A 26,743-nucleotide genomic window follows, 5' to 3' on the forward strand; every position below is an offset into this window, starting at 1 on the left:
TTTCCCACTTCAGATTCCCCTTTGCTGTACAGGAATAAATCGACTGCCAATTGAAAATTAAAATTTATACATAAGAAATAAATGATGCTCCCTAGAAGCTCCACATAACGTAGATATCCCGAAGCCTGCTCTCTGTTTCGGATTGATTAACCGCTCGTGCCGGTATCAATATCAGGGTGATACCAAATGACACGCTCCTATTTCGCTTTCAATTCCTTTCGTCAAGCCTGACTTTTGCTGGCTGTCTGGTTCTCTCGTCAATTCACGGGCATCGTCAATTCACGAACTAATTCTACTATCTGTTCCTTCATTCGTATCGCAGTCAATCACAACAAAATGATAGGCTCTATTTCTTCCAAAAGGATCGCACGTCATTCAGACTGAAGACCCGCTGTTTCGAAACCATTTCCCCTTCATACAGCTCGTTTGAGCGGCCAGCCATCGCATTCTTTGAGTTACATTCTATATGAATATTTTCAAGCGGGTGCTCCGAATGATACGCTCCCTTATCTCCCTTGCTTTTTCGTCGACCGAACCAAATTTTGCGTGGCTTATAATTTGTTGTAGGAGCGTAAGGTTTGCAAACAACGAATCAGAGTTCCTTCGTCGATGAGGCCACTGATACGCTTGACACCGCCAACACCTCGCTCACGGGCTATATCGTTGTCTGTGCATCGTCCATCGCTACGCCTAATTTACCAATTAAATAACCACTTCTAATCCTTGCCTGATGCCAACGGACGAGACGGCCAAATCCCGTGACCATTTAAAGCACACGTCGCAATCCCCTGCGCTCTGATACCACATGATACGAACACTTTCTAATCCTTCAGCTTTGCATTGATTCACTAGCTAATCCAAAATCACAGGCGCTAACAACCATCCAAGGCAGCACGGATCAGGAGAAGACCCATGAAAAGTTCTCACTTTGCAGTCCAGCCCTTACTGGTCCTTTTGTGCTCGTCTTGAGCTGTGTTTTGCCCACTATTTGGTGGAGGAATGATATCTGAGTTCTCCCTCTCCTGTATGCTGTTTATGCTCTATCTTTTGAGTAAGGTATTCAAGTGTGGTCTGCATCATTGAGTGAGAGATGGAGCTGTTCTTATTCCGCATAGGTTGTGAGGATAGAGTGAGTCTTTCCTTCATTTCCAACAGAATGTAAGAACGCCAATTCATCATGCATTGCAAACTGCAGCTATTTTGGATTACTTCCTTGCATCTTTGTAAATACTATCCTATCAAAGTGTTGATCCTCTAATACATTTCTGCTTTCTTCTCTAGGATTTGTCTTTCCTGCCTGGTTAAGCACACACATGGGAAACACAGCTGAGTAAGGCTCCAGAAAGCTCATCAAAAAAGTTAGCCTGTTAAAGCACATGGTAATCTTTCCACGATTAAAAATTCCATAGTGTCACAACAGCACAAAGCATATTCGAAATGTGCAATATAAAGGAAAAAAGAGGCCGGCACACAGTCAACAGGAGAACTTTCAAACAGTCCGAGATGGGACACATATGTATGAAATGCAGGTTCATCATCATTTATATGTCTGGGAGGATACTAAATCTTCAATGTACAGAAGCACTTCTCATTCTCTCAAATACTTAAGCATCTCTTCGTGTGGGATTACCACAAACGAACAAATCAATATATCTTCATGTGTCCTCATGAATTCCATATACACCCTCCCACTTACAGCCAGTTAATGACTAAAACAATCAGAGCCATAGAAAAGAAGATTCGAGGAAAATTGAGAGAAAAGGCCAAATATACTAACATATAAAGTAAAAATTGCAGTCATCACAATGATAGCAATGCCACTATTGTAGTTGGAAAACCTGTGTAAAAGATGCCTTGCAACGAAAACACAGAAAACTGCTGTTGGCACAATTATGAGCAATACTGTCAAAAGCAAGGACCTTACATCAGGCCCAAAAATTAACCGCCCACAAAAGAGAAACTTCTGCAAAAAAGAATGAGTGTATTAGCCCTCACCTTTTACATGAAATCTCTCTCTCTCTCTCTCTCTCTCTCTCTCTCTCTCTCTCTCTCTCTCTCTCAATCTTAGTGAAAAATCGAGCACCCTTGAGCTCATCTAACATGTCAGCCTCTTCGTCTGTACCTCCGTACAGCCAGCCGCTCAGCCTCTCCGTACAACCGCTCTCCGTATAGTCGCTCAGCCTCTCCCCATATCGTACAGCCCGTCTGTACCTTGGTCCCGTCCGTACCTAGTCCTAGTCCTAGTCCTCCCTAACCCCAAGTTGGGCTAAACCCCCAACCCGACCCGAGGGTTAGGTTAAGCTAGGGGGTTCAACATAAAGCCAATTATGGACTGGCCTACCCTCTCCTTCAAGTCCCCCTCAACTCCTTCAACATCCATCAGGACTCGATACTCTAAGTTGCAGCCATGACACCCTCGCCATATGCACGGAATTACACATAAAAAGGCTCAAAACGACCCATCATCGGGCAACAGGGTCAGATTTTTTATTTGCAGCAAAGCAGTGAGAGAGCTACGATTCTGAAACGGCCTAGTAAGCAGGCAGTAATTGATGAGGCAGTAAAATCTTGTAAGGATTCCCCCCCTACCCCGCAACTAGTCTCTACAGTACAAACTGCTAAGAAGGAAGTGATTGTGGAAGTGGACAACAAAGCAAGTAAGTCTGATATTCAAGCAGAGATTAAAGAACACGAAGCTAGATGTGATAATGCTCTCAAGATTAGAATAGGGGGACTCCCAAAAGATTTAGTGAAATATTGACAAAGATCAAAGCAAGCTTGCCCAACATTGAATGGGTGAATGATGATGAGCAGGATGATGACGACTCCAGGCCAGCTTCTATTTTGCACTATAGAGGTCATGCAATCCTTACTCTGAAGTTAAAAGATATGCGGATCAAGCTTCTTCAGCAATCTTACAAGTTCAAGGGCACCAAAGTATTGATAGGAGAGGAGCTTACAAAAGCTCAACTCAAGATTAAGGCAACTGAATTAGACTGAATTAGCTAAAGTCAGGGCTGCCAGGAAAATGGGCAGTTTACCGTGAAGGCGGAGCACTAATCAGAGAGCTTAAATCAAAACCAAAAGACTCTCAGTCTTAAATTGATGTATGGTTGTTTACTCTTCCAGATTATCATGTAGGTACTCTAAATAATATGGGTTTCTTTTTGCACTCCTTGGGAGCTTCCATGTGCCCTCCCTAAAGCAGATGTACTAGAAGGCTTCTTAATGTCCCATAGACCTTTTGGTCTCCAGTGGGCATTAATAGACTCTCTCTCTCTCTCTCTCTCTCTCTCTCTCTCTCTCTCTCCGTTTGTACAGTCCTATCGTATCTACTGTACAGTCCATCGTACCTACCGTACAGTCCCGTCGTATCTGCCGTTCAGCCCCGCCGTACCTACCTCTCCATACAATCGCCAGCCTCTCCATACAGTCCCGCCGTATCTGCCGTACAGTCCCGTGGTACATGACTCTCCATTAGTCATACCTCCGTTGTACACTCTCCCCCCATAGTACCTCTCCATACAGTCCTTTCCCTCACCCCAGGCTGAGCTGAGCCCTTTGGCTTAGCTTGGGGGTTAACGTCAACAAAAGGGCACACCAAAGTTTGCACAGGCCATTATGGAACTCCCGAAGATGAAGACTTTCACCTCTACACCAATTAGAAAGCCCTCCTACTCTGACGTTGCAGCCTCCTATGCTTTCCACACGTGTGAACATTTAGGGCTTCTCCAAGCACTTCCATCGTCCGAAAATCACTTTTCAGAGCACCTGTTGTGACATTTCAACCCATGCTGCTGCTGTATGGGCTGTATAGAATCCGTACAGCAATAATTGCACTGATTACAGGTCCCTACAGCCTTCAACATGCATTTATTGCAGGCGCACAGTTTTGTACAGTGTTGTAGCCTCCTACGCTTTCCACACGTGTGAGCACTTAGGGCTTCTCCAAGCACTTCCATCGTCGGAAAATCACTTTTCACAGCAATGTTGTGACATTTCAACCCATGCTGCTGCTGTATGGGCTGTACGGAATCCGTACAGCAATAATTGCACTGATTGCCGGTCCCTACAGCCTTCGACATGCATTTATTGCAGGCGCACAGTTTCGTACAGCGTTGTACAACTGTACGGAATCCGTATAGGTGCAAATCGCCACACGTATGAAGCCGTACAGGTAGAAAACAGCTCGGGGAAGCTGAAACCACCTCGAAATGCAGCAAGAAAAACAGCCGATATACACAGCTGGAGTACCAAAGACTCGATTTCCAGCGATGGAGCTCCTCCAAATGGCATCGAATCACTCCAGCTTGCTGCAAATGCCTTAAAAATGAGTTGTTCAGGAGGAGTGAGGGCTCAAGAGGCTGCCAAACAGCTTGGAAATGCTGTCGATGGCTGAGGGAATGGATTCCCGACCTGCTCTGATACCATTGTAGGCTATGGCAAGCAAGGGAAGCTTAAAAATGGAGGTGAGAAGACAAAAAACGAGATGCTGAAATGAATTGCTGCAAAACTAAGAGTGGAGGCTCAAGAGAGAGCCAACATAACAAAACCCTAGGGCTAAATGCCCTAATTGGACTAAGTATCCTAGCTGTCGTAAGTGGTACATGTACAAACTGTACCAACTGACTTAACTTACTATAACTAGGCCTACAAGGCACATACCAAGGAATGAGTGGCGCCTATGGATAGCCCATGGAATGGCCTACAGTTTTGAAGCCTCAGCTCAACCAACTTGCTGATTTGGTGGCCTGCTGCTGCATTTTGGAGTACCTATACCCACCAACTTGAGCTTTGGAGCCTGTTGCTGCCATCTAGAGACACCTCTTGTAGCCCCCTTGCTCTCATTTCTGGGTTTTCATCTCGGGCTGAAAGCTTTTTACCTCTGGTTGCTGTTGCACTCATTTCGAGGTCCTCTCCTGCTTGTGGGAGCACATACTCTTGCTGCAATTCCATTTTCTAGCCTTCTTTTGGCACCCTTCATAGCCATTTGCCGCCCATTCCACCTCTCCTCCGAGGTGACTACCTGTGCTCAAGTTTGGAGCCATTTCTTGGAAGATGGCACACTTCCTTACGGGTGGGCCAAGCAATACTTTTTGGGGATGCCACTAAGGTTTAAAAAGTCAAATGGATGCAAATTAGACCTTGGTTTATTTGTATAGCTGGAAACAATTATCAGTTCTTGCTAATGTTATGTTTTGGGAATGGTGGTACAGGAACAAAGACGACTCAAGAAGGCCATTGCAGTGTACAATGAAGCTCACACCCAGTTGAATGTTGAACTTGAGACCCATACAGCCAAATGCACACTGGTTGTTAAGTACCCAGTGGATCCTCAGCTGCCCATTGCTACTAGAGAGATACCAGTATCCAAGCCTCCTGGTAATGACACTTCTTCACCTATTTTGGCGGATCCTCCTCCTGCTGCTCACACATTTAAGGTGCCTGCTCCAAGAACTGCTGCTGCCAGAGCACCTACCATTGCTGCCAAAGGACCTACTTCTACTAAGGATGATGAGCCATTCAAGATGCACAAGTACCAAGCACCTCGAAAGTTAAAGAGGAGGAGGATTGACTACTGCTGTGCTTTTCTATGCTGGATACTCAGTTTTTATCTTGTCTCTAGAATCTATGATGTTGCTTTCTTCATGAGACATTTTGTAATGATTATCACATGGACTATAAAGATGTACAAGTGATATGTCAATAATATAAATCAACTTTTCTTCTCCTAAAAAGAAACAAAAAAAGGAGAAAGAAAGATACATTAACATCCGCGGAAGGCCTAGTGGGCCTATGGGACAAAGTGCAAAACTCACCAAACGGGAAGAAACCCATACAAGCCACAAAGGGCTGGAGCAGAGGACGCGCTAAGCCCCTTGCAGAGATTTTTTTTTTTTTAAATTGCTCTCCCTATCTCAATCCTCAATCGATGGGATGAAACTCGCATCTGCCCAATAGCGATCCTCAATGCATGTGAGATTCCTTTGTACTCGAGACACTAGGGCCTGATGATGAATCCCTCCTTAGAGACGCTTAAGAAGTGATCGCGGTAAAACTCAGTCTTGGTGGGGATCTGATCAACCCCCAAGTCCGAGATGTGTGGAGTTGGAGGAGGTCTAACCGTATGATACAGTTAATCTCATCTCGCAAGATAGACTCAGGGGGTGCATCCATACTGTACTGAAAGAGAGGGAGCATGTCCATCTAAATCCCGTGTCTGGCAAACCATGCGGATATACATGCATACCATGTGTCCGCCTCGCTCTCAGCTAATCTTCTAGATGACTCCAAGGCCAACCTCGGTAGTCTCTAGTGGGGTATGGCCCAAACTCTAAGAAAGAATGTCACTATCTAGAAGATGGCATATGTGTCATGGCTGCATATGTCATAGTGAAATGGGGTCCTGTGAAGACTGCTCCCAAATATGTCTCGCACTGCACTATCTCGACTAGCTCATCTCGACAGGTGAAACTGAGTCGACGGCATTGCGTGTGAGGTATTGAAGACCATAACCTTGGTCTTCCCAATGTTGACTGTCAGGTCTCTCTCTCTGCAAAATACCTCTAGGGCCTCCAGATGTCTCTGCATCCCCTCCGCTGAGGATGAGATAAGGACTATCATCAACCTTATGCGATATCTGCATGATAAGATCAGCCAATGGTGATCCTTCGCCTCCTAGGCGGTCTATGAACGAAGAGATCTCATCAATGTAGAGCGCAAAAAGGGGTCGGTGAGAGGAGGCAGCCTTGCTTCACTCCGATCGTACTCTCGACCCAATATGATAGACCACCTTGGGCACAAACTCTGCCTCTAACTGACTCATATAGGCTCATCACCCCTCATATCACTGTCTCTGGGATCTACATTTCTTGTAATCTCCTAATCATGCAGGATCGTGGGACAGTATCAAATGCTGTCCGAAAGTCTACAAAGCATGCGTAGACCTTCCGGTGGGTCTAGATCTCACCTCCTCGATGATAGCCCTCAGAGTGAAGATGTGATCTAGAGTAGAATGTTGTCTCCGGTCCTGCCTGTCCTAGTGCCAGCTGCCCCCGAGCCTCTGTATGATTGCTGAGCTCCCTCTCTAAGACTGATCCATAAATCTTGAGGATACGGTAATTCCCAGTCTCCACAGGGTCTCCAGCTTTGTGTATTAGCACAATAGTGGTGGTGCTCCAAGCATGTGAGAAGCTGTGACATACGACCCGATTGAACATCTGTACTAGGACTGGAGCTAGGACCTCCTGCCCATGTGCAAAGTGTTCACTCTGTAGGCCCTCATGGTCCTGCGCTCTTCAATTGTGTAATCGATGAAGTGCAGCTCGTACGTTCTGTGTGGTGAACAAATGACAAGTGGTGGGCCTGGGCATAGAGGACGCATCCGGTGGTGTCTACATCTAGGCATCATAGAGGGAGCATGCATATGTGTGCCATATGTCTGGGTCAATGATGGGAATAGGTGGCTTCCCTTCCAATAGAAACCCCCATCCAGTAGTCGGGTCTCCTCCTCGAAAAGATCTGACAATGTCATCCATCCTGTGTGTGAGGAAAGCCCGCCTCTTACGACGTGTCAATCGTCGAAAGATCTTGTGTGCCTCAGGTGACGTCATGTGACCTAAAGCCTGCTCGTGTGTGAGTTAGGCTCTTGTCCCTCTGCACTCGTCATCAAACCAAGGGTTTTGAGGCATCTTCCCATCTCGGACCCGCACGGATCGGGTCGTGGAAAAGGATCTGGTAGTGGCATCCTATACCACTGAGACAAGGGTGTCAGAGGCGCCGGCGAGGTCTATATCATCTCCAAGTAGGACCGAGAGCTCCCTAGCCAAGTGACTCATGTACACTGGGTCAAGGACTTGCTCTCCCTATGGTTGGCATGGTGGCAACAGAGATATGAAAGGCCAAGTATGAGTGGTCAGCTCCGAGGGAGGGGGGGGGGGGGGGGTATGGCGAAGTCGTGTATCCATGAGACACATTCTATTGGGCTTAGCAGATAGTCTACTGTACTAGACCCACCGCCATGCGGGAAGAAAGTGAGTCTTCTAGAGGATGGCCATCTATGAAGACCATTATAGATGATCAGGTCGTGGATAGCTCCCAGCTCAAGCAGATGTCGTCCATATCCTATCACATGTGGGGCATCTGCAGAATGCCTATGTATCCCGAGATCAGCTGCATCTAGCTTCGGGACTATGTGTGGATCTCTCTCATCTGTGAAGTCAAGCAGGCCCACCTATCTATTTCATGTTCATGCATTGAAGTCCCCCAGTAGGAGGATGTCTCCTAGTCTAAAGAACTCCGTGATGTCAGAATGGATCGTCTCATATGGGCTCTGTCCATCTGTAGTGACCTCTCGGACATAGGATGATGTGTCTGGAGGGAAATAGCACGCTGCAATGAAGATGGGTCTAGCATCTAGAAGATGAATTCGTATCCACGTGTCGTGCATGCTCCTCTCTCTGAACCATAGATATGAGTGGTCTCAGATGTGAGTGCATGCTCCTCTCTCCGAACCAAGATATGAGTGGTCTCAAATGTGATTTGAAGAGGACAACCACCCCCCCGGGGCCTCGTACTCAGCTATCTCTCCTCAATTCCCTCCTGTGGATCGACTCCCAAGTATATCTTGTCACTGTGGAAAGCCCTCTCTCGGGACTCTCATATGTCTCAATGTTCTTTCAGTGTATGTCTCTGAGAAGCCCCCACGGTCGGGACCAGAGGGTGCCATTGCAATTCCACACCGCTATCTTCAACTTATTGTGTGCTCTCATCTCATGGGTCTCACACCGTCATGTGTTAATCACCTTCCCGTCTATGTAGGCTACCCATTTCCCTTCTTGCCTTGTTGCCATAACTCTCACCATCCCTTCCCTCCTGTGCTCTTGTTGTAGGAGTGTGAGTGAGATCATCATCCAAATAGATTTTGGTGCCCTTCAGTGTGGTCCTCATGTCCATGAGGGTGGATCTATCATTTGTTGTCTGCAATTTGATTACCATGAGCCTTGTTGATGCACCCACTTTCCAAGCTGATTCACAGGTGAGGTTGACACCCATCTTTTAAAATAAAGCATTGGCATCGGACATGGGGGTATCTCCCACTGTTAGGCCTCTTACTAGTACATTCATAGCCTTGACATTACGCCTCTTTTCTTCCTCCAAAGTTTCAGAGATGAGCTCTTTTTTGGGTGCTGTTGTGCCTTTTTCCAATACATCCTCCCATGCAAGCATATCTGCCTTCCCCTTCGTGATTTGCTGTGCAAACTCAGCATGTCTCCCCTGCATATTGGCTTGTAAGGCTGCCATTTCCTTCTCAGATTTCAGATCATCAATGAGCTTACATCTCTCTTCTGAGGTTCCCTTTGTGTCCTTGAAATTCTTCATTTGCCGTTTGATAAAGGTTCAGCTCTTCTTGGATAGGTGCTGAAGCTCCTTCCTCCCATGTGCACCTGCCTTCAACTTCTCATTCTCATCTTTGAGAGTGGCGACTTGGGCTTCTAGAATCTCAATTTTGGAGGCAAGAGAGATGGTTTTCTCATTCAGCATACGAGATACCCCTTTGCCCATTTCGTTTCCATTCCCCCTTGCCAATTTTTCATGTCATCTTGTAATTGAGCACGTAGGTTGGAGAGCTCATCATTCCTATTTTCCCCTCGTTTCTTTTGTATGCATTCAAGCTCAGCATCCTGAAATTTACACACCTCCTTGATTGTTGATATGCAACCTTTGATATTCTTATCTTCTATTTTCTCTGCTTTGGTCCAAATGACACTATACTGGATCCATGTGATCTGGCTGAAAGAACTCTCTGATAGAGCTCCGAGAGGGATCAGGCAAGAAAGAAGTCTGCTCATGTAACCTCCTACATGTCACATATTGTACATATGCACCTCTCCCTGGGTAGGCGCTCTGCTCTACCACTCTCGATACGAAGTCTACATGAAGAGACCCAGAATTGCCCAATAGAGATCCTTAGTAAGTGGGGTAAGTAGATCTGTGTGTATCCTGGTGGGTCAATGAAACCCTACTCTGTGATATGTAAGCAGTGATCTTTGTAGAAGCTAAGCTTCACTCGCAGTTCGCTTGGTCCCAACCAAGTTTGGAATGTGTGTAGCTGTAAGAGATCCTCACGGATAACCTGATTGACCTCGTGTGATAGGAGGGGAGAAAACGGAGCCTCCATGCTGTACTAGAAGGGAGGGAGTCTATCCATGTGGAGCCCCAGTCACTCAAACCATCTCTAGTCCCCTCCTGCTGAAAGTGCCAGAGAAGAGGACAGTGCTAGCCATGGTAGTCTGCTGCGCCCAGAAGTGTAATCCCTATACTCCCTAACTCGGTACAGAAACGTGATGACATGAAATGCAGCATCTAGTTGTAATGGGGATGACCCAAACTCAGCCTGAATGATCTGGTGAGGAACGGATGGCTTACCACAAATCATCCATGATAACATGAGAACCTGTAGCCGCTCCACAAGAGCCCACTTTGAATCCGACAAGTTTGACCCCCAACAAGAGCTGCCATACATCCCCGTTGGGCAGACTAAGGAGTCAAAAGGCAGCCCCTTGGTCCGTGGATCTTGAAAGTGCGAGCGGAAGCACTGTCTCTGTAGTCTAGCCAATGAAGCGTATCCTCTGCACAAGCGTGCCTGCATCACGGGTCTCATAGTGAAGATGGGTCCGGAGAAGACAACCCCAAGATACGTGTATGATGAAACTATCTTAACAGGTCACCCATCATATGTGAACTACTCCTGGCACATGACTGCTCGAGATGTATTGAAGATCATAACCTTGGTTTTACCCAGGTTGACCTTCAAATCATGAGACTCACAAAGGGCCTGTAGTGCATCAAGGTGTCTCTGGAGCCCCTCTGCTGAGGAAGACAAAAGGCCACGTCATCTGCATAAAGCAATATCCGGATCAACGTGCCAGCAAGAGAGCAACCAACCCCCCCTATGTCTACATCACTATCTCAAGCTCGTCATTGTAGAGGCCAGACAGGGTAGATGATCTTGTCCGTCCACCCAGATCCTGCTCGGACTCTGCCTGAGACTCTCTCGTAAAGTGCCATGACAGCTCAAATGACCTCCTAGTCATAACCCAAATCCTGTAGGCACCGTATGAAACGGGCTCTCGGAATTGTGTCAAATGCCTTTCGAAAATCCGCAAAGCAACAATAAACACTCTGCTTCCGTGCCCTTGCCTCCTCGATGATACACCTGAGCATGAGAATGTGATCCATGGTTCCATGATTGCACCAGAATCCACCCTATCCTACTGCTCTAAGTCTTCGACACTCTGCAAATCTACTAACCTCAGAATCAAGCACTGATGCATAAATCTTGGACATAACATGTCCAATCATAATGGTCCTGTAATTCTCCGGGCTCATGGGATCCCCTGCCTTGTGGATGGGTGAAATAGTATTAATGGTCCAGGTACGTGGAAACCCCAAACAAACAACTTCATTAAAGAGCTTTGCTAAGATCGGGGCTAGGAGGTTACCATATATATTAATTTATTTTTATAAAAAGGAAAAAAAAAAAGGAGCTTTGCTAAGATCGAGGCTAGGAGGTTAATCCCATATGCAATGAACTCGTTACTCAATGCATAGTCCCTCATGATCCTTCGCTCGGCCATTATGAAGTTTCATTACGGCATCCTTTACCCCCCCCTTAGTAAAGAGGGTGCAAGATGTGGAGCGTGGCATATGTGAGAGGTTAGGGACTGGCTGATTTTGGATGTTATAAAGTGTGCGTGCATAATTATATCAAACCTGAGTGTCAGTGAGTGGTGAGGGGCAAAGTCCTTAGAGTTGTTACTAAACAAAATGTTCAGTAGTTCCTCCTCATTCTGGCACACAAAATCTAGTTTCTTTCTACGTATCAATTGACGATACTCGCATAGCATCTCTGGTTCACTCAGAAGACTGTTTTTGGTTTCGAATGTGAGCTGACGACGTAAAGCCTTACACTCATCATCATACCAACTATTACAAGGTACGGTCCAAGGAGGTGGTGGGCAGGTGGAGCGGGTAGTGTAAGGGAAAGCGTGAAGGACAGCCTCATGTAGTGAGCAGGTGACCAGGGAAGCACGGTCCCCTAATAGGGGTATGAAATTAATATAAGTGAGAAGTATGTACAAACGGCCAAAGTAAGTAGATGAGTGGTCACAGTCGAAGCGTATATCATGATAGATGGAGTAAGAACTCAATGCGGTGGAAGGTGATGTGCAATGGGGAGTGGAAATGCTAAAGAAAAGGTAGGTATGATCAGCCCTTAGAGGGAGAGGTGCTACTATAAAATCAGTGATGCGAGATGTGAAGGCAAGGGATCCCATGATACATCAACAACGCTAGAACCTCGCCCATGTGGAAAGCATGTGAAACCACCTGAGGCGGGCCATCTGTCAAGATCATTATAACCATAACCGTATGATCACGGGCTGCTCTCGGTTGGTCTCTCCCTACCCGCCATGCCCTCTCAATCCAGTGCTCAGCCACACCCAGAGTAATGGCCACGAAAGCCGTCGCATCTGTCATCGGTGTAGCTGCAATGCACAGGATCCCACGGACTCTAATGTTGAGAGCCTTGCCGGCTCTTTGTTGCTGCTCCATGAGGGTAGCCGAAACGGTTACCCTTCTAGGTACTTGTTTAGCCACGTCAACCCATCTGGAAGTCTCCTCAATTACAGATTGCATGCTCGCAATATGTGCCTCAACAACCCGGGTGCTCCCTGGGACTGTGTGTGGCTGTGACCTCCTACTGGAGTTGTGAGATATCTTATCTGAGTCCCTGAATGAGATCAGCATGCTCCTGAATGGCGTGAGCCTATTCCTGTATGACGCGGCTCTACTCTTGGTTGAAGCAGACCTGCTCCTATGCGAAGCGTGTCAGCTCCATCTCGCGCTCATGGATATTGTGTACCTCCATGAGCAAGGTCTCCCACGCCTCTGGTGTGTCAACCCATCCGTGTCCTAGCTGAAACTGAAATGGTTGTGACATAAAAGAATGGGATAAGGCCCAGAAGCTGGGCGGTGACTGGGTAAGCTGCGTGAGATATGGAGATGACAGTGGCATGGATGAGGCAGTCCCAACCAGATGTGGGAGCGTAGGCTGGCTGAGAGGGAGAGGGGAGAGAAAGGTTGATGCGTAATGCAGAGCAATGTATGACACCTCCGAAGTAGGTGTCATAATCGGTGTGAGAGCTGTAACGGGGGAGGAGGGGACAGATGAGGACTGTGACAAACTCCCTATCCTAGAGGAAAGGAAGGAGGCCGATTTCATGGGTATGCCACTATCTGTCACAGGTATGGCACTGACGGTAACCGTGGCTGGAGATGTAGAGGCTGTAGCTGAATCTGAGGTTGAGGCCGAAGATGAGGATGTAGCGGGAGCTGAAACTGAAACTGAAACTAAAGCTGAACCGGGGGCTGAAGTAGAAGCAAAGACTAAGGCTGAAGTTGAGGCTAAGGTGGATCTCGCCTTTGCCTTGCTGTCAACCCCAAGTCCACTCCGATTGTAGCGTGTGTTCACATCCTCGAGTTTCAATTGTGTTTGCTGTTGTTTTTTTTAAATCGTCTTTCTTGGATTTGTTTGTCTCTTTATCGCCTTTGCCCATTTTCTTGGACTGACTTCGATTTCCTTTGCACAGGTCCTAGTGCAGGAGATGGAGTGGGAGTGAGAGTACGAGGCTCCCCCCATGGTGGAAGGCACACACATTGCGGATGGGGTGGTCCGATGTAGAGGGGGGGGGGGGGATAAGATAGCTGCAAGAGGGGGAGGGAGGTACGGGGGGGTAGGTACGGAGGAGGAGCAAGAGCGAGGGCGAACAGGAGCAACCAGAGGGGAGGTAGAGTTGGAACGGGACAGAAGCCGGAGGGATTGCAGCCTGAAAGGAGGGTGCTGCAGGCAGGGAAGAGAGCCGACCGAGGGGAATGAAGCTGCAGGCGGGGGGGTGCTAGCGGGGGGCAGCACCAAGAATTGGCAAGTGGAGCAGCCGGGAGCGGAGGACGGAGCAGCCGCAAGCGGGAGAGTCTGAGAGAGAGAGAGAGAGAGAGAGAGAGAGAGAGAGAACTGCAAGTGATCTCTGGAGAAAACCCCGCTACAACTGGGGGGGAAACCTCGGAACCAACAGGCTGCTCGAGAGCTCTGACAAACAGCTCAACAAACGAAGGCACAGAAGAGTGGACGAACTGCACCACACCTCTGCCCTAGGACTCCTCTACAGGGCAGGCACAGCTACTCAACGGAGCTGGCTATACTGCTCCACTGGATGCTGCAAAGAGGGCTGAGGGGGGGCCTATATATAGCCCCTAGTCCCTCCCTAGTCGGGTATAGCAGGCTATGCTGCTCCACTGGATGTTGCAAAGAGGGCTGAGGGGGGGCCTATATATAACCCCCCAGTCCCTCCCTGGTCAGGTATAGTAGGCTGGCCAACCAGCCTACATAGAGGCCGATCCACCTGCCTAGAACCAACCGACTAGAGGCCTCTAGCTGACCCCCAGGCCTATAACTAGGGCTGCACAAGGCCCTTGTATGGGCTGCAGCCTTGCCAAAAAGGGACGACTGCCATGCCCCTAGGGGGCCGACTGCCCTGCCCTCCTCCATGGCCGACCAGCTCATTAGGGAGCCGACTCCCTAGGTGCCTCTGAAGGGGCTGCCACGCGGCAGCATAGCATGCCTCTCCACATGGCCAGCCACTATGGCATGAATACAGGCCAAATCCTCACAGAGGCGAGCACACCACAGCTCAAGCCCTTGCTCATCTACTCTAGCCTCTCACGGGGCGAGCACACCCACAAGCAAGGCCCTCTCTCCATGCGGTGACATCAGGAGATGACCTCTAACAGCAGCGAGTGGTGGCGGAAGGGTAGCGGAGGGGTGGCGCGGAGGTAATGCAAGGGGTGGCAGAGGGTGGCGCAAAGACTAGCGAGGGGTGATGGGAGGATAGCGGAGGGTGGCACAGAGGTTGGCAAGAGGCTAGCAAGGGGTGACGAAATGTAGCGGAGGGTGGCACATAGGTTAGCAAAGGGCGGCAGAAGGGTAGCGGAGGCTAACGAGGGGTGGCGGAAGGGCTAACCAGAGAGAAAGAAAGAAAGAAAGAAATATTAACGTCCACAGGAGACCTCGCGGGTCTATGGGACAAAAAAACACACACCAAAATCATCAACATCAGAGACTGAGAGTCTTTGGGGGAGTATATCAGCTCAGCCCCAGTTTATTTAGATGCATAACTAGCTACTAATTTTATCTTTAAAATATAAAAAAAAGCTTGAGCAACATCAGTTTAAACTGAGAGTCTTTGGGTTTAGATTTGAAATCACGGATCAAGGCTTGTCCATCCCTATGTACTGCCCATTTTCCATCTTTGCGTGCATCCTTCACTCTAGTAAGTTAAATATTCCTCTGTTTGAGCTGATTCGGGGTAAGCTCCTCAAATATCCATACACGTGTGCCTTTCAATTTGTTTGTCTGTCAGAGAATCTAGACTCTACCTGCCCTCTCTGTGAACTCAACTTGTACTTGTGTTCCCTTCTAAGATGTAGAGAAGGGGGAAGGGGCAAAATTGGAGATGGGGAGAGAATAGCAAAAGGACGGGAGGAGAAGAGAGAAGGGGAAGGAGAAAGGAAGAGAGAGAAGGCTGAGGGAATAGAGAGAGGGAGAGAGAGAGAGTGTGAGCGTAGGCAGCAAGTAGGAGGAGGGAGAGTAGATAGGATTAGATGTCACATCAAAAAAGTCCCTTACAATCCTTTTGGGTTGACTTATATAGTCCCCCACAGTTCCCACATTTCTGCTACTATTCTCCCATCTATTTCCCCCTTAAAATCCTTCTTTTTCCCACCTTCATTACAGCCATCCCTTCCCAAAGAATTTTGCCCTCAAAATTTCCAAGAGGTTGCCCTGGATGAGAAGGATACAACAGAAACTGATCAGCTCTGTAGGAGATAAGGGTAGTCCTGCACAATGCTCTCAGGTTGCCAAGAATTCTCATCTTCCGTTAAACCTTTCCATTTGATGAGGTATTCTGTGTAGGCTTTGTTCTTGAGTACATGATCTCTGAAGCCCTTGATTTGCTCCGGCACATAGATTATGTGGCCCTCTTCATCCATAGGAGATTATGTGGCCCTCTTCATCCATAGGAGGCAGCTCAGGAAGAACCTGGACATGCTGTCCGACATGTGGTTTCAGCAAGGATACATGGAAAACATTATGGATCTTGGAGGTACTGGGTAGTTCCAACTGATATGCTACCTGCCCAACTTTGCGGATGATTTTGTAGGGGCCATAATACCTGTGGGCAAGCTTTGTGTTGGTATTACCTTTCAGCGAGGAATATCGATTCTTATGGAGACGTAAATGCACATAATCCCCTTCTTCAAAAGATAAGTACCTCCTTTGTTCATCCGCATACTTCTTCTGCTTGGCTTGGGCATCCTGCATATTCCTCTTAGCCAACTGCAGAAGGGCATTCATACTCTCCAAATCATTCCTTGCTTGCTGATTTTTCACAGCCAAGTCTGCAACCCTGGAAGGCATTCCCACTTTGCATCCATACATAGCCTCGAATGGACTCATGCCAATAGAGAGGTGTTTGGTGCTGTTGTAGCAAAATTCAGCCAATGCTAACCATTTGTCCCAAGACTTCTGCATGTCATGACAGTAATGCCTTAGATACTCCTCCAACCACTTGTTCACCCTCTCTGATTGTCCATCCGTCTGTGGATGATAAGCAGTACTAGGCGCAAGGGAAGTACCAACTGCAGCGAATAACTCCTACCAAAAGTGACCCATAAATTTAGCATCCCTGTCACTGACAATCTCCTGAGGAAAACCATGGTGCTTGAACACATACTCAATGAATTGCCAGACAACCTGTGAAGCGGAGTACCGAGTCTTAGTCGGTATGAAATGGGCCTGCTTAGTCACCCTGTCAACCACCACAAATATGCTATCCCAACCCTTATCTGTAGAAGGCAAGCCTGTAATGAAGTCCATGGCAATGTGAGTCCATTTGCCTTCAGGAATGGGTAGCGGTTGCACAAGGCCTGCGGGTAACCGGCTTTCCACTTTATTTTGTTGGCAGGGCAAACATTCACTGACAAACTTAACCACATCTCGCCACAAACCATCCCAAATAAAGCTCTCCTTGACTTTTTCATATGTTTTTGTGATACCCGTATGCCCTGACATAGGGGATGAGTGCATTTCCTGTAATACCATCAACCTGTACTTGGAGTCTGGCACAAGATAAATTCTGTCCCTGCACCATAACAGTCCGTTGCGGAGCTGAAATCGAACATGTCCTTGGCTGGACGGACTCTGTAACTCCACAAAAATAGGAGCTGCATCAGAATTTTGCATGTATTCCTCCTGAATCCCAAGTATCCACTCCTAATGAAGCGTGGAAATGGCAGACAGTTTGCATGACCACATCCTGGACAAGGCATCAGCAACCACATTCTCTTTCCCCTTTCTATATTCAATGTCAAAATCAAAGGACTGAACTGCAGCCAGCCATCTCTTCTGCTTCATGGATAAATTAGGCTGCGTTAAGAAGTACTTAAATGTCCTGTGATCCGTTTTGACCTTAATCTTGCTACCGTACAGGTAGTGGTGCCATTTTGCAAAAGCATGCAAGATTGCCAGCATCTCTTGATCATAAACATGATAATTCATTTCTCTGGCATTAAACTTCCTACTCTCAAAAGCAATCACACCATGCTCTTGTTTTAGGACAGCCCCTAAACCTTTGCCACTGGCATCCGTCTCAATAATGAAAGACCGTGAGAAATCAGGGCACACCAATACAGGTGCATTGCTAAGGGCATCCTTGAGGTTATCAAAGCTGAGTTGTGCTGCTTCTGACCATTGGAAGGCATCCTTTTTCAGCAAGTCAGTGAGAGGGGCAGCCCTTTTGGCGAAGTGCCTAATGAATCTCCTGTAAAAAGAAGCAAGACCCAAGAAACCTCTGAGCTACGTGGTATTTTGTGGCTGCGGCCACTCCTTAATGCATTTCACCTTAGCTGGGTCTACCCTGATTCCGTGCCTGCTTACAACATGACCAAGATATTCAACCTCCTCTGCCATAAATGTGCACTTGCTGGCCTTGGCATAAAGCTGATGCATTCTCAAGATTCCTAGCACTTGTCGGACATGGTCAATGTGTTCCTGTGCATCCTTACTATAAATGAGAATGTCATCGAAAAATACCAGCACACATTTGAAAAGAAGGTGGTGTAAGATCTTGTTCATGAGTGCCTGGAAGGTGGCTGGTGCATTAGTCAAACCAAAAGGCATCACCTTGAACTCATATAATCCTCTTTCTGTACGAAAGGCAGTCTTATGCTCATCACCCTCTTTCATCCTGATCTGATGGTAACCTGACCTCAAATCAATCTTCGTGAAATACTGAGCACCCTTGAGTTCATCGAGCAGGTCATCAATCCTTGGAATAGGAAACCTGTTCTTAATGGTGGTCTTATTCAATTCTCTGTAATCAATGCACATACGAAAAGAGCCATCCTTCTTTTTCACCAGGAGTACTGGAGATGCAAATGGCGAGGTGCTATGAGCAATGAAGTTTTTCTCAAGCAAATCTCGCACCTGTGATGCCACTTCTTCCCGTTCAACCTTAGAGAGTCGGTACGGGGCCTTGTTTATTGGTTTACTACCATGTTCCAGGACTATGGCATGATCAACATCTCTTTCTGGGGGCAACAAAGATGGCATATCAGCAAACACATCCCCAAATTCTAAGAGCAATTTCTGCATTTCACAATTATCCACATGGGGAATACCACCCTCCTGAGGTACAGAGACATTCAATGCATAAATGGCACTTTCATTCTTGAGCTCCCTAGCTAGCTGCCTTGCTGAAATGACCTGCATTTTCTGATTCACAATGCCCTGCAATGTAACAGTTCTACCTTTGTGGCAAAACTCAAGAGATAAAGCATTCAAATCTATACTGATTTTCCCCAGGGATTTCAGCCAATCACAACCCAGGACAGCATCTATGGGTCCCATATCCAATGCCAAAAGATCACCTGCAAACTCATAATGATCAGAAAACTTGATCCTGGCATCCTGGCAACAATGTCTGCTGATCATGTGCTGTCCATTTACGATCTCCACTTTCAGACCATGGTCTATCTCTGTAGCAACTAATCCCAATCTTTGCAATGTTCTACAATTAATGAAACTGTGAGTGCTACCACTGTCTACCAATACATGGACAGATCTGCCATTAATCATTCCCTTCAACCTGATTGTGTCAGCACTTTTGGCACCCATCAAGGCATGTAGTGAGATGGTATACAGTGTAGACTGGGCATCCCAATAAATCTGTTCATCATCCACAGGAACATTACCATTAGCATCACCTCTGACAGGAAAAGGCATTGTAGGTTGATGCTCCAACACAGAGAGTGTTGGCTTACGGCCTTTCCTGCTACATGTAGGCTGAATATCAATCTCATGCATCACATGAGTGGTTTGCTCAATAGCCCCACCCGGATCAAAAGGAAAAACAGTCCCCTTTGTGGCATCTGTGTCAGGAGACTCATCTACATCATGAACTCCTGTCAATTCCTCATGAGAGACATCATGGGGGTCTGCTACATCAGCCACTTCATCATCATCAGATAATTCAATTATCATGCTGAGTTTGGCTGAGCTGACATTCTTCATTTTGCACACATCTTGGTGCTCAGGTGTCCATTTCTCTCCACACCTAAAGCATAAATTTGCCTTCTTCCTACTGTCCATTATGGCTCTGGAATGTTGTTTAACTTCTGATTTGCCAAAACCAGCGCTGGGTTTGACACCTGTCTTTGCATCCATGGGCCTGTATGGCTTTGCATATGGCATCTTACTTCCAGAAACCGTTGGATATCGTGGGAAGGAAGCAGCTGCTGGTTTCTTATCAATCCAATCAGCAGAATTTGTCTTCCTGTCAGCATCATAAGCAGTACCATAGAAGCTATGTGACACATGCTTGTACTTGCCAGCATATTTTGGCTCAAACACCTCAGCAAGCTAGGCTGCTCACTCAATGGTTAGAGGATTGTGAGCTCTCACATCAGCAGCTAGAGAGGGATCTAAGCCTTGTATAAAACGCAGCAACTTCCCTTTCTCAGAAATATCCTGTACAAACAAAGAAAGTCTCCAAAAACGCTGCAAGTACTCCTGGACCATACCTGTTTGTGACAGTGCATAGAATTCAGCAAGGTACTGTTCAAGGATCAGGGCCAAGACGAAGGTCGTGACCATAAGCTCCTTGAACTGTTTCCAGGTGGTAGGCTTCTGAGGTGACTCTCGCATGTAACGCCACCATGTATGTGCATAATCCTATAAATGCATGCCAGCAAAAATGATCCTCTCCTCATCCTTCTTAGAGTAGAAGCGGAAATAATCTTCAAGCTTCGTGAGCCACTCCTCCAACTCATTGGGAGTGCGAGTGTCACCCTTAAACTTATGCACAGAGATTTTATCTTTCACATCTTTGGCTGCGTTATTCCTATAGTGACTACCAGCATACTCACGCTTGAAGCTCACATACTGTGAAAGGGCATCTCATTACGAACATCCTCAGGCAAAGCCCTATATGAACGTAAGGCATCTGAAGGCATATCATCCATGTTTGCATGCTGCCCACTTCCAGCATCATGCTGGTTAGGAGAACCACTCCCCTGATGCATAAAGTGCGTCTGACTGAAAGCATTACCTCCCTGATACGCAGGCTGAGTCTGACTGAATGTATTAACAGGAGGTGTCATCGAAGCATGCAATCCCTGCTGAGTCTGCCTGCCATAAACATCTCGGTGGGTGGGTGGCATAGAAAAAGGTTGAGAAGAGGACTGGCCCCTCTCCCAACTGCCCTGAAACCCAACACCCAATCCAGGCATGCTCGCCGTTGGCAAAAATGTGCCAATGGGCCGGCCCAAAATGGACGGCTCAGCCAATGAAATATGCGAGCCAAATGGAGGCCTGGAATCAATAAGAGAAGTGCTCGGCGGCACGGGCAAGGCATCACCAAAATCAACATAATCCCCATGCTGGGGTGCATGCATAGAACCAACATCATAAGTGCGACGGCCATCAGCCATAAATCCCCTGTGTGGGTCAGGAAAATCACCCTGGCTATCCGACTGGTCCCCGTGCTGGGGTGCGGGCTGCTTACCCTTATCGTGCATACTGACGGCGGTAGTGATCTGTTGCCCAAGGTTCTTACCCATCTGAGTGATAGCTGTATCGTGCATAGCCATAGCAGTGGTGAGCTGCTGACCCATCTGCTGAAAAGCCCCCTGAAGCATCGAGGCCAATGCATCTAGAAACTGTGTGTCGGTAGGCATAGCAGAAACTGGCTGTGAAGGAGATGCACCCTCTGGGACCGGCATCTGCTCCTGCTGAGCAACATCGTCACCGTGCTGAGATGACTCATCCGACCGGGGTGCACATTTGGGTGCCATGAGTGACACGAGGAAAATGTGCCAAGTGTCGAAGGCCCGATGTAGAGGCTCGAGAGGTGTCAGTAAAGAGGCTCAAATGCAATCGTTGAAGAGGTTCGAAGAAAGCTCGGTGAAGAGGCTGGAACGGGGCTCAAAATGAGCCACGAAGGTGGCTTAGAAAGGCCCAGAATAGGGCTGTAGGAGTACCCTAAAAGGGGGCCTTTTTTTTTTTTTTTTTTTGGGAGCTTAGGACAACTAAGACACCTAGGGTAGTCTCAACTAAACCCAACTGACTAAACCCAACCTTATCCAATCACTAACCTAACTAGACCTAACCAGACCTAAACTAACCTAACCAACCAAACCCAAGTAGCTAACCAACCCCCCCTAAACCCTAGCTAACGGACGGCGATGCCACGGACGGTGTGGAGAGAAAGGGTGACGCTCACGGACGGCGATGCCACGAGCAAGATGCCACGGACGGTGTCGCTGCAACGGTGGCGTGGTGTGGGCGGGGTCGCACAAGCGACAAACGGCATAGCTCAGCAAATGGTGACGGGTAAGGTCTCGCGGTGATCACGCAACAAGAGCAGCTGCGCACAGCGCGGTGATTGCCCTCCATCACCCGGGCTTTTTCTGCCCCGTCCAAGGTCGTTCCGTTCAAGCTCAGTGCAGGAAGCCAGCCACCTACATGCCTGAGCATGGTTCTGATGCTTTGAATTGGATGGAGAGGCAGTTAACGATGGAGAGGGGCAACAGGATTCAAGATGCTGATTCGCTGACGTTTTGTTTTGGCAAAGGACTCGTGTGTTGCTCACAGCTGATTCTAGATTACCACTCAAGCTCGTACGGTGGTCGATTCTCCAACAACTTCGTTTGTTGCCAGGGTGAACGCAGAACAAGGCAGCACTGAAAACGCTTTCCCTCGCCACTTGGGAGCAAAGAGAGGCATATTTGTCAAGTCGGGTTCACCAGCAGATTGGTGTACTGAGTGAAAGGAAAAGCAAGGGTGCCAGAGTCGGAGGCTCTGATACCAATGTAGAGAAGGGGGAAGGGGCAGATTTGGAGATGGGGAGAGAATAGCAAAAGGAAGGGAGGAGAAGAGAGGAGAAGGGGAAGGAGAAAGGAAGAGAGAGAAGGAGAGAGAGAGAGTGTGAGCGTAGGCAGCAGGTAGCAGGAGGGAGAGTAGATAGGATTAGATGTCACATCAAAAAAGTCCCTTACAATCCTTTTGGGTTGACTTATATAGTCCCCCACAGTTCCCACATTTCCCCTACTATTCTCCCATCTATTTCCCCCTTAAAATCCTTCTTTTTCCCACCTTCATTACATAAGAGATCCAACTGATGTCAGTTTCATCCCATTCTATCTGTGGTTTCTCCTTCTTGAGACTTGTGATCTTCTCTTTTGCTGTGTATCCCTCCGTAAAATTATATGCAGGACATCCCATACAATCCTTTGGCAGCCCCCCTATGCGCAATCTCTTCTTGGTTTTTGCAATGGCTTCCTGCTCTATACCTCCGTATATAAATCTGCTTTGTTGATTTTGTTGTTGGCTAGAATAGCCATTTCTCGCTTGACTAAGCTGAGCTTAAGCAATGATTTCCTGCTTACCTTCATTGTTTTCCAACTCCTTCACTTTCTTCCCGAGAGCTGCTACTATAAGCCTGAGCTCTCTTACTTCCTGTGTTAGGTAGTAGATCTGCTCCTGCGGGTCTGGTCCAGGCCTTCGCTTGAAATGCAATGCATAAGGGCTGGGTGTCGCTGCTACATCGGAATAGGAGGGCTTGCTGAGGGGCATGGTTGCAAATATCTTCATCTTCGGAAATTCCATGGTGCTTGCTTTAAATGCAAGAGCCCTTTAGCTTGAATTAACCCCCCGAGGCAGAGCCAAGGTCTCAACTCGGCCTGGGGGTGATTCTCCCACGAACTGCTACTGCTGCAGAGGGTTGGAACAAGTTGGAACGGAGGTGTAGCGGGTTGGGGTGGAGGTAGAGCGGAGGACTAGCGAGGGTGGAGCGGAGATAGAGCAGGGGTAAAGCGGAGGTGGAGCGGGCTGGAGCGGAAGTGGACTAACATGGCTGGAGCAGAGGACTAACAGGGCTGGAGCGGAGGGCTAGCAGGGCTGGAGCGGAGGGCTAGCGCGGGGCTGGAGCGGAGGGCTAGCAGGGCTGGAGCCGAGAGCTAGCGAGGCTGGAGCAGAGGGCTGGAGAGTGAACTGAATGAGATGGAGTATGAGCAGTTGATTTTACTGTTGAATCTGAGACAAATAATGCTAGTACACGTATGAGAGAGTGAGGATTGATTCTCCAAATCTACAGTATCTTTTGCAAAAATTGTTTTGGCTGTGAGAGAGAGAGAGAGAGAGGGGGGAAAGAAAGATGTATTAACGTCTACAAGAGGCCTCGCGGGCCTATGAGACAAAGTACAAGCCAAAAAGTAACTCATGCAAGCCACTGAGGGCTGAAGCAAAGGGTTCACTAAGACCCTTGCTGAAAGCTAAAGTGCTAAACTAGTGAATCAAGTGTCCAAATACTAGAGTAGCAAAAGCAAAATAACAGAGAAGTATCAGGTGCTCGGAGATAGCACTCCTAGTACATGCTCAGGTTCTGTAATATCCAGGTAACCTAGTGGCGATCTAATGAGATGTGAGGAGCTCTCGTATCTGCGTCTATCAAGCTGTCTCTCCACGTGGGGGAGGGCGTGGTTTCCTCATGGATCCGGTGGGCTACATCAAGGGTGATGGCTCGTCTCTAGCGGTCACCTCTGAGGAGGGCTGAGATAGACCGAACCTCGATCATGCGTGATCTAGTCCCTCTCCGTGTGACATGTGGAGTGTGTGTCCCTCGTCTAGCAGCATCGTGGTGGACACTCCCACTACTAATCCATGATGCTCTCATCTCATCAAGCTCCTCTCCATCAATCGGCAGTTGACTCAGATGCACAAAAGTCTGTGATCTGTCGATCTCGGTGACCTGTGGCATCAGTCCCTGCTGCTCTATAGTCTGTCGCATCAATGTGTCTCTCCGTCGTCGCATCTCAATCAGATAGAGCCCAACACAAACCTGATCGTGAGAATGGATCAGCCATGTAAGTGGACCAAAGCACACAAAGAGAGAGAGAGAGAGAAGACAAGGCGAAGCTTTGAACCTTAAAATCATAGGTTAAAGGATGACATTAGTCCCCCTAGACATTGGAAGGAATCTATGCTCAAAGAACCTTGGCATTGAGGTGGAAGACATTGAAAAGGCACAGTAGTGATGGGCGAGCGGGAGATGAGTACAAGGGCATGCTTGGGAATCCACAAATGCACAAAAGACCCGCACATCCGAGGGTGTACGTGTAACAGGAGGCATGGCTGTGCTATTTCGCAATCACCTACAGCCATACACCACAAAGTATGAAGAGATGAGTATGCACGTTACATATGGATTTGTATTAGACAACCACCAACCAATGACATTTGTATTGCAGCCTATTACTTCCCCCATGAGACGTCTAATCATTAAAAGGCTGTTTCACGGAGTTAACCCAATTATACAGCAGTTCTCATGGCAAGGGAAGGTTTGCACGTGGATTTCAATGCCTAGACACTAACCTATAAGGCACAGGTACTAGATTGCCAGGGAGGTGCTACTATGCTGCCACACATAAGATAACAATGAGCCAAACATCAACAATAAATGAATGAACCATGCAGCAAATGTTAATTAGTCGTGCACCCCATGAGCTGATATCGTATAACAGATTGAAGAGAAGCCTAGGTATGAACAATATATCATGCCACCACCATGATGGAAGTCATACAATGGTTAACTAGTCCTAAGCTAGCTTGCTTTCACTGCACAAATCATAGCCTTACAATTCATCATCTCCTGTTAGATACCAAATACTCTCATCTATCCATTCACCATGCCCTACCACAGCCCACAAAACCCCTCACACCATTATTTCCACTTATTATCATTCTCACTTTGACCACATATTCCATATATGGCACCTACCTTCACGCACTCATAGAACCATCCTTGATACCACAGTCCTGGAGTTGCACAAATACTTCACAGAAGAGTTTTCAACGTAGACCCCAAAAGTGATGGATACAAATAATGTCTCCACTTTTTCAACGCGTGAAAAATAGCATACAGCTCCTTTTCATGCGTTGGCTGCTTATTTTGAGGATCAGTTAGCATTTTACTCTCAAAAGCTATATCCTGGAAGGCCACTGGCCTCTGTTTCAACTACAAATGGTTTACTAGGATCCACTATCTATAGCATGGGAGCTGATGCAATATCATGTTTTAATTACTCTGTCCACACTATGGGTCAGTACCATTGTAACTACCCTTCTCCACCCCTTTCAGACTTCACAAATCCTAGAAAGTATCTGGCTTCGGTAATCATTCTCAAAATCACCACTCACATACCTTTCTGACTTTCTCATAGTCAATACGAACACCATTTACAAAAACAGCATGTCCAATGTATGTGAATTCCTCTTTCAAGAACTCACTTTCTTCATAGAGCTGTTCTTTCTTGAGTATCAGCACTATCCATAGATGGCGTCCATGCTCAAGGAAGTCTTCCTATAATAGATCAAGATGTCGTTCACAAAGACCACAACAAAATTTCCTAGATATGGAAGAAATAAATCGCTCATCATCAGCTAAAAGGTTGCCGGTGTATTAGTTAGTCCAAACATTAATACCAAGAACTCATAATGACCAAATCACGTATGAAACATGGTCTTAAAGAAAACTTCTCCAATATCATTATCTGGTCATAGATCGTTCTCAAATCTATCTTTGTGAAATACTTAGCTTCGCAGAGCTGATCGATGAGATAGTCCAGCTGAGGTAACGGACATTTGTCTTACTCATCAAGCAATTAAAACCCTTATAGTATGCACGTAGACGGATACCATAGCCTTTCTTCTTTACCAGAAGCATTGGTCCACCCCAAGGTGACTTGCTAGGTCGCACTTGACACAGCCGGAGGTATTCCTGAAGCTGCCCCGCGCAATTTCATCCTTCTCTTTCAAACTTCTACAACTGCCTAAACACAGGCTACAGACCCTGCACGAGTTCGATTCTATGGTCAACGTTCCGAAACCCATGGCAGCAGCTCCCACAAACCCATTCCTTGCCTATCAACTGACACCAACTTCTAAATCTTACAGGAAACAGTAGTTCACCCCTAAATCAGGCTGCAAGGAAGCGAATTCCACACAGCTACTCTAGCTGCACTTTCTTCCAAGATTTTGCCCCATTCTATGCTCATACCTCTACCTGCT

General features: G+C 47.3%; 1 protein-coding gene across 2 annotated transcripts in view; it reads right to left on the reverse strand.

The window, feature by feature from the left end:
* The window catches only part of LOC147899838 (protein S-acyltransferase 8-like), a 118,436-nt gene that overhangs the window by 90,317 nt on the left and 1,376 nt on the right, over positions 1 to 26,743 (reverse strand). Inside the window, exon 2 of one of the 2 annotated variants that reach the window (XM_087376711.1) lies at positions 1,778 to 1,963. The exons of the other annotated variant lie outside the window; for it this stretch is intronic. Within the exon in view, the coding sequence (XP_087232837.1) occupies positions 1,778 to 1,963 (186 nt within the window). The remainder of the gene's footprint in view (positions 1 to 1,777; positions 1,964 to 26,743) is intronic. 2 annotated transcript variants of the gene reach the window in all.

This window comes from Dipteris shenzhenensis, chromosome 7 (genome assembly GCF_047967505.1).
Source record: "Dipteris shenzhenensis isolate YYH24624 ecotype China chromosome 7, Dip_SZ_1.0, whole genome shotgun sequence".
Lineage (NCBI taxonomy): Eukaryota > Viridiplantae > Streptophyta > Polypodiopsida > Gleicheniales > Dipteridaceae > Dipteris > Dipteris shenzhenensis.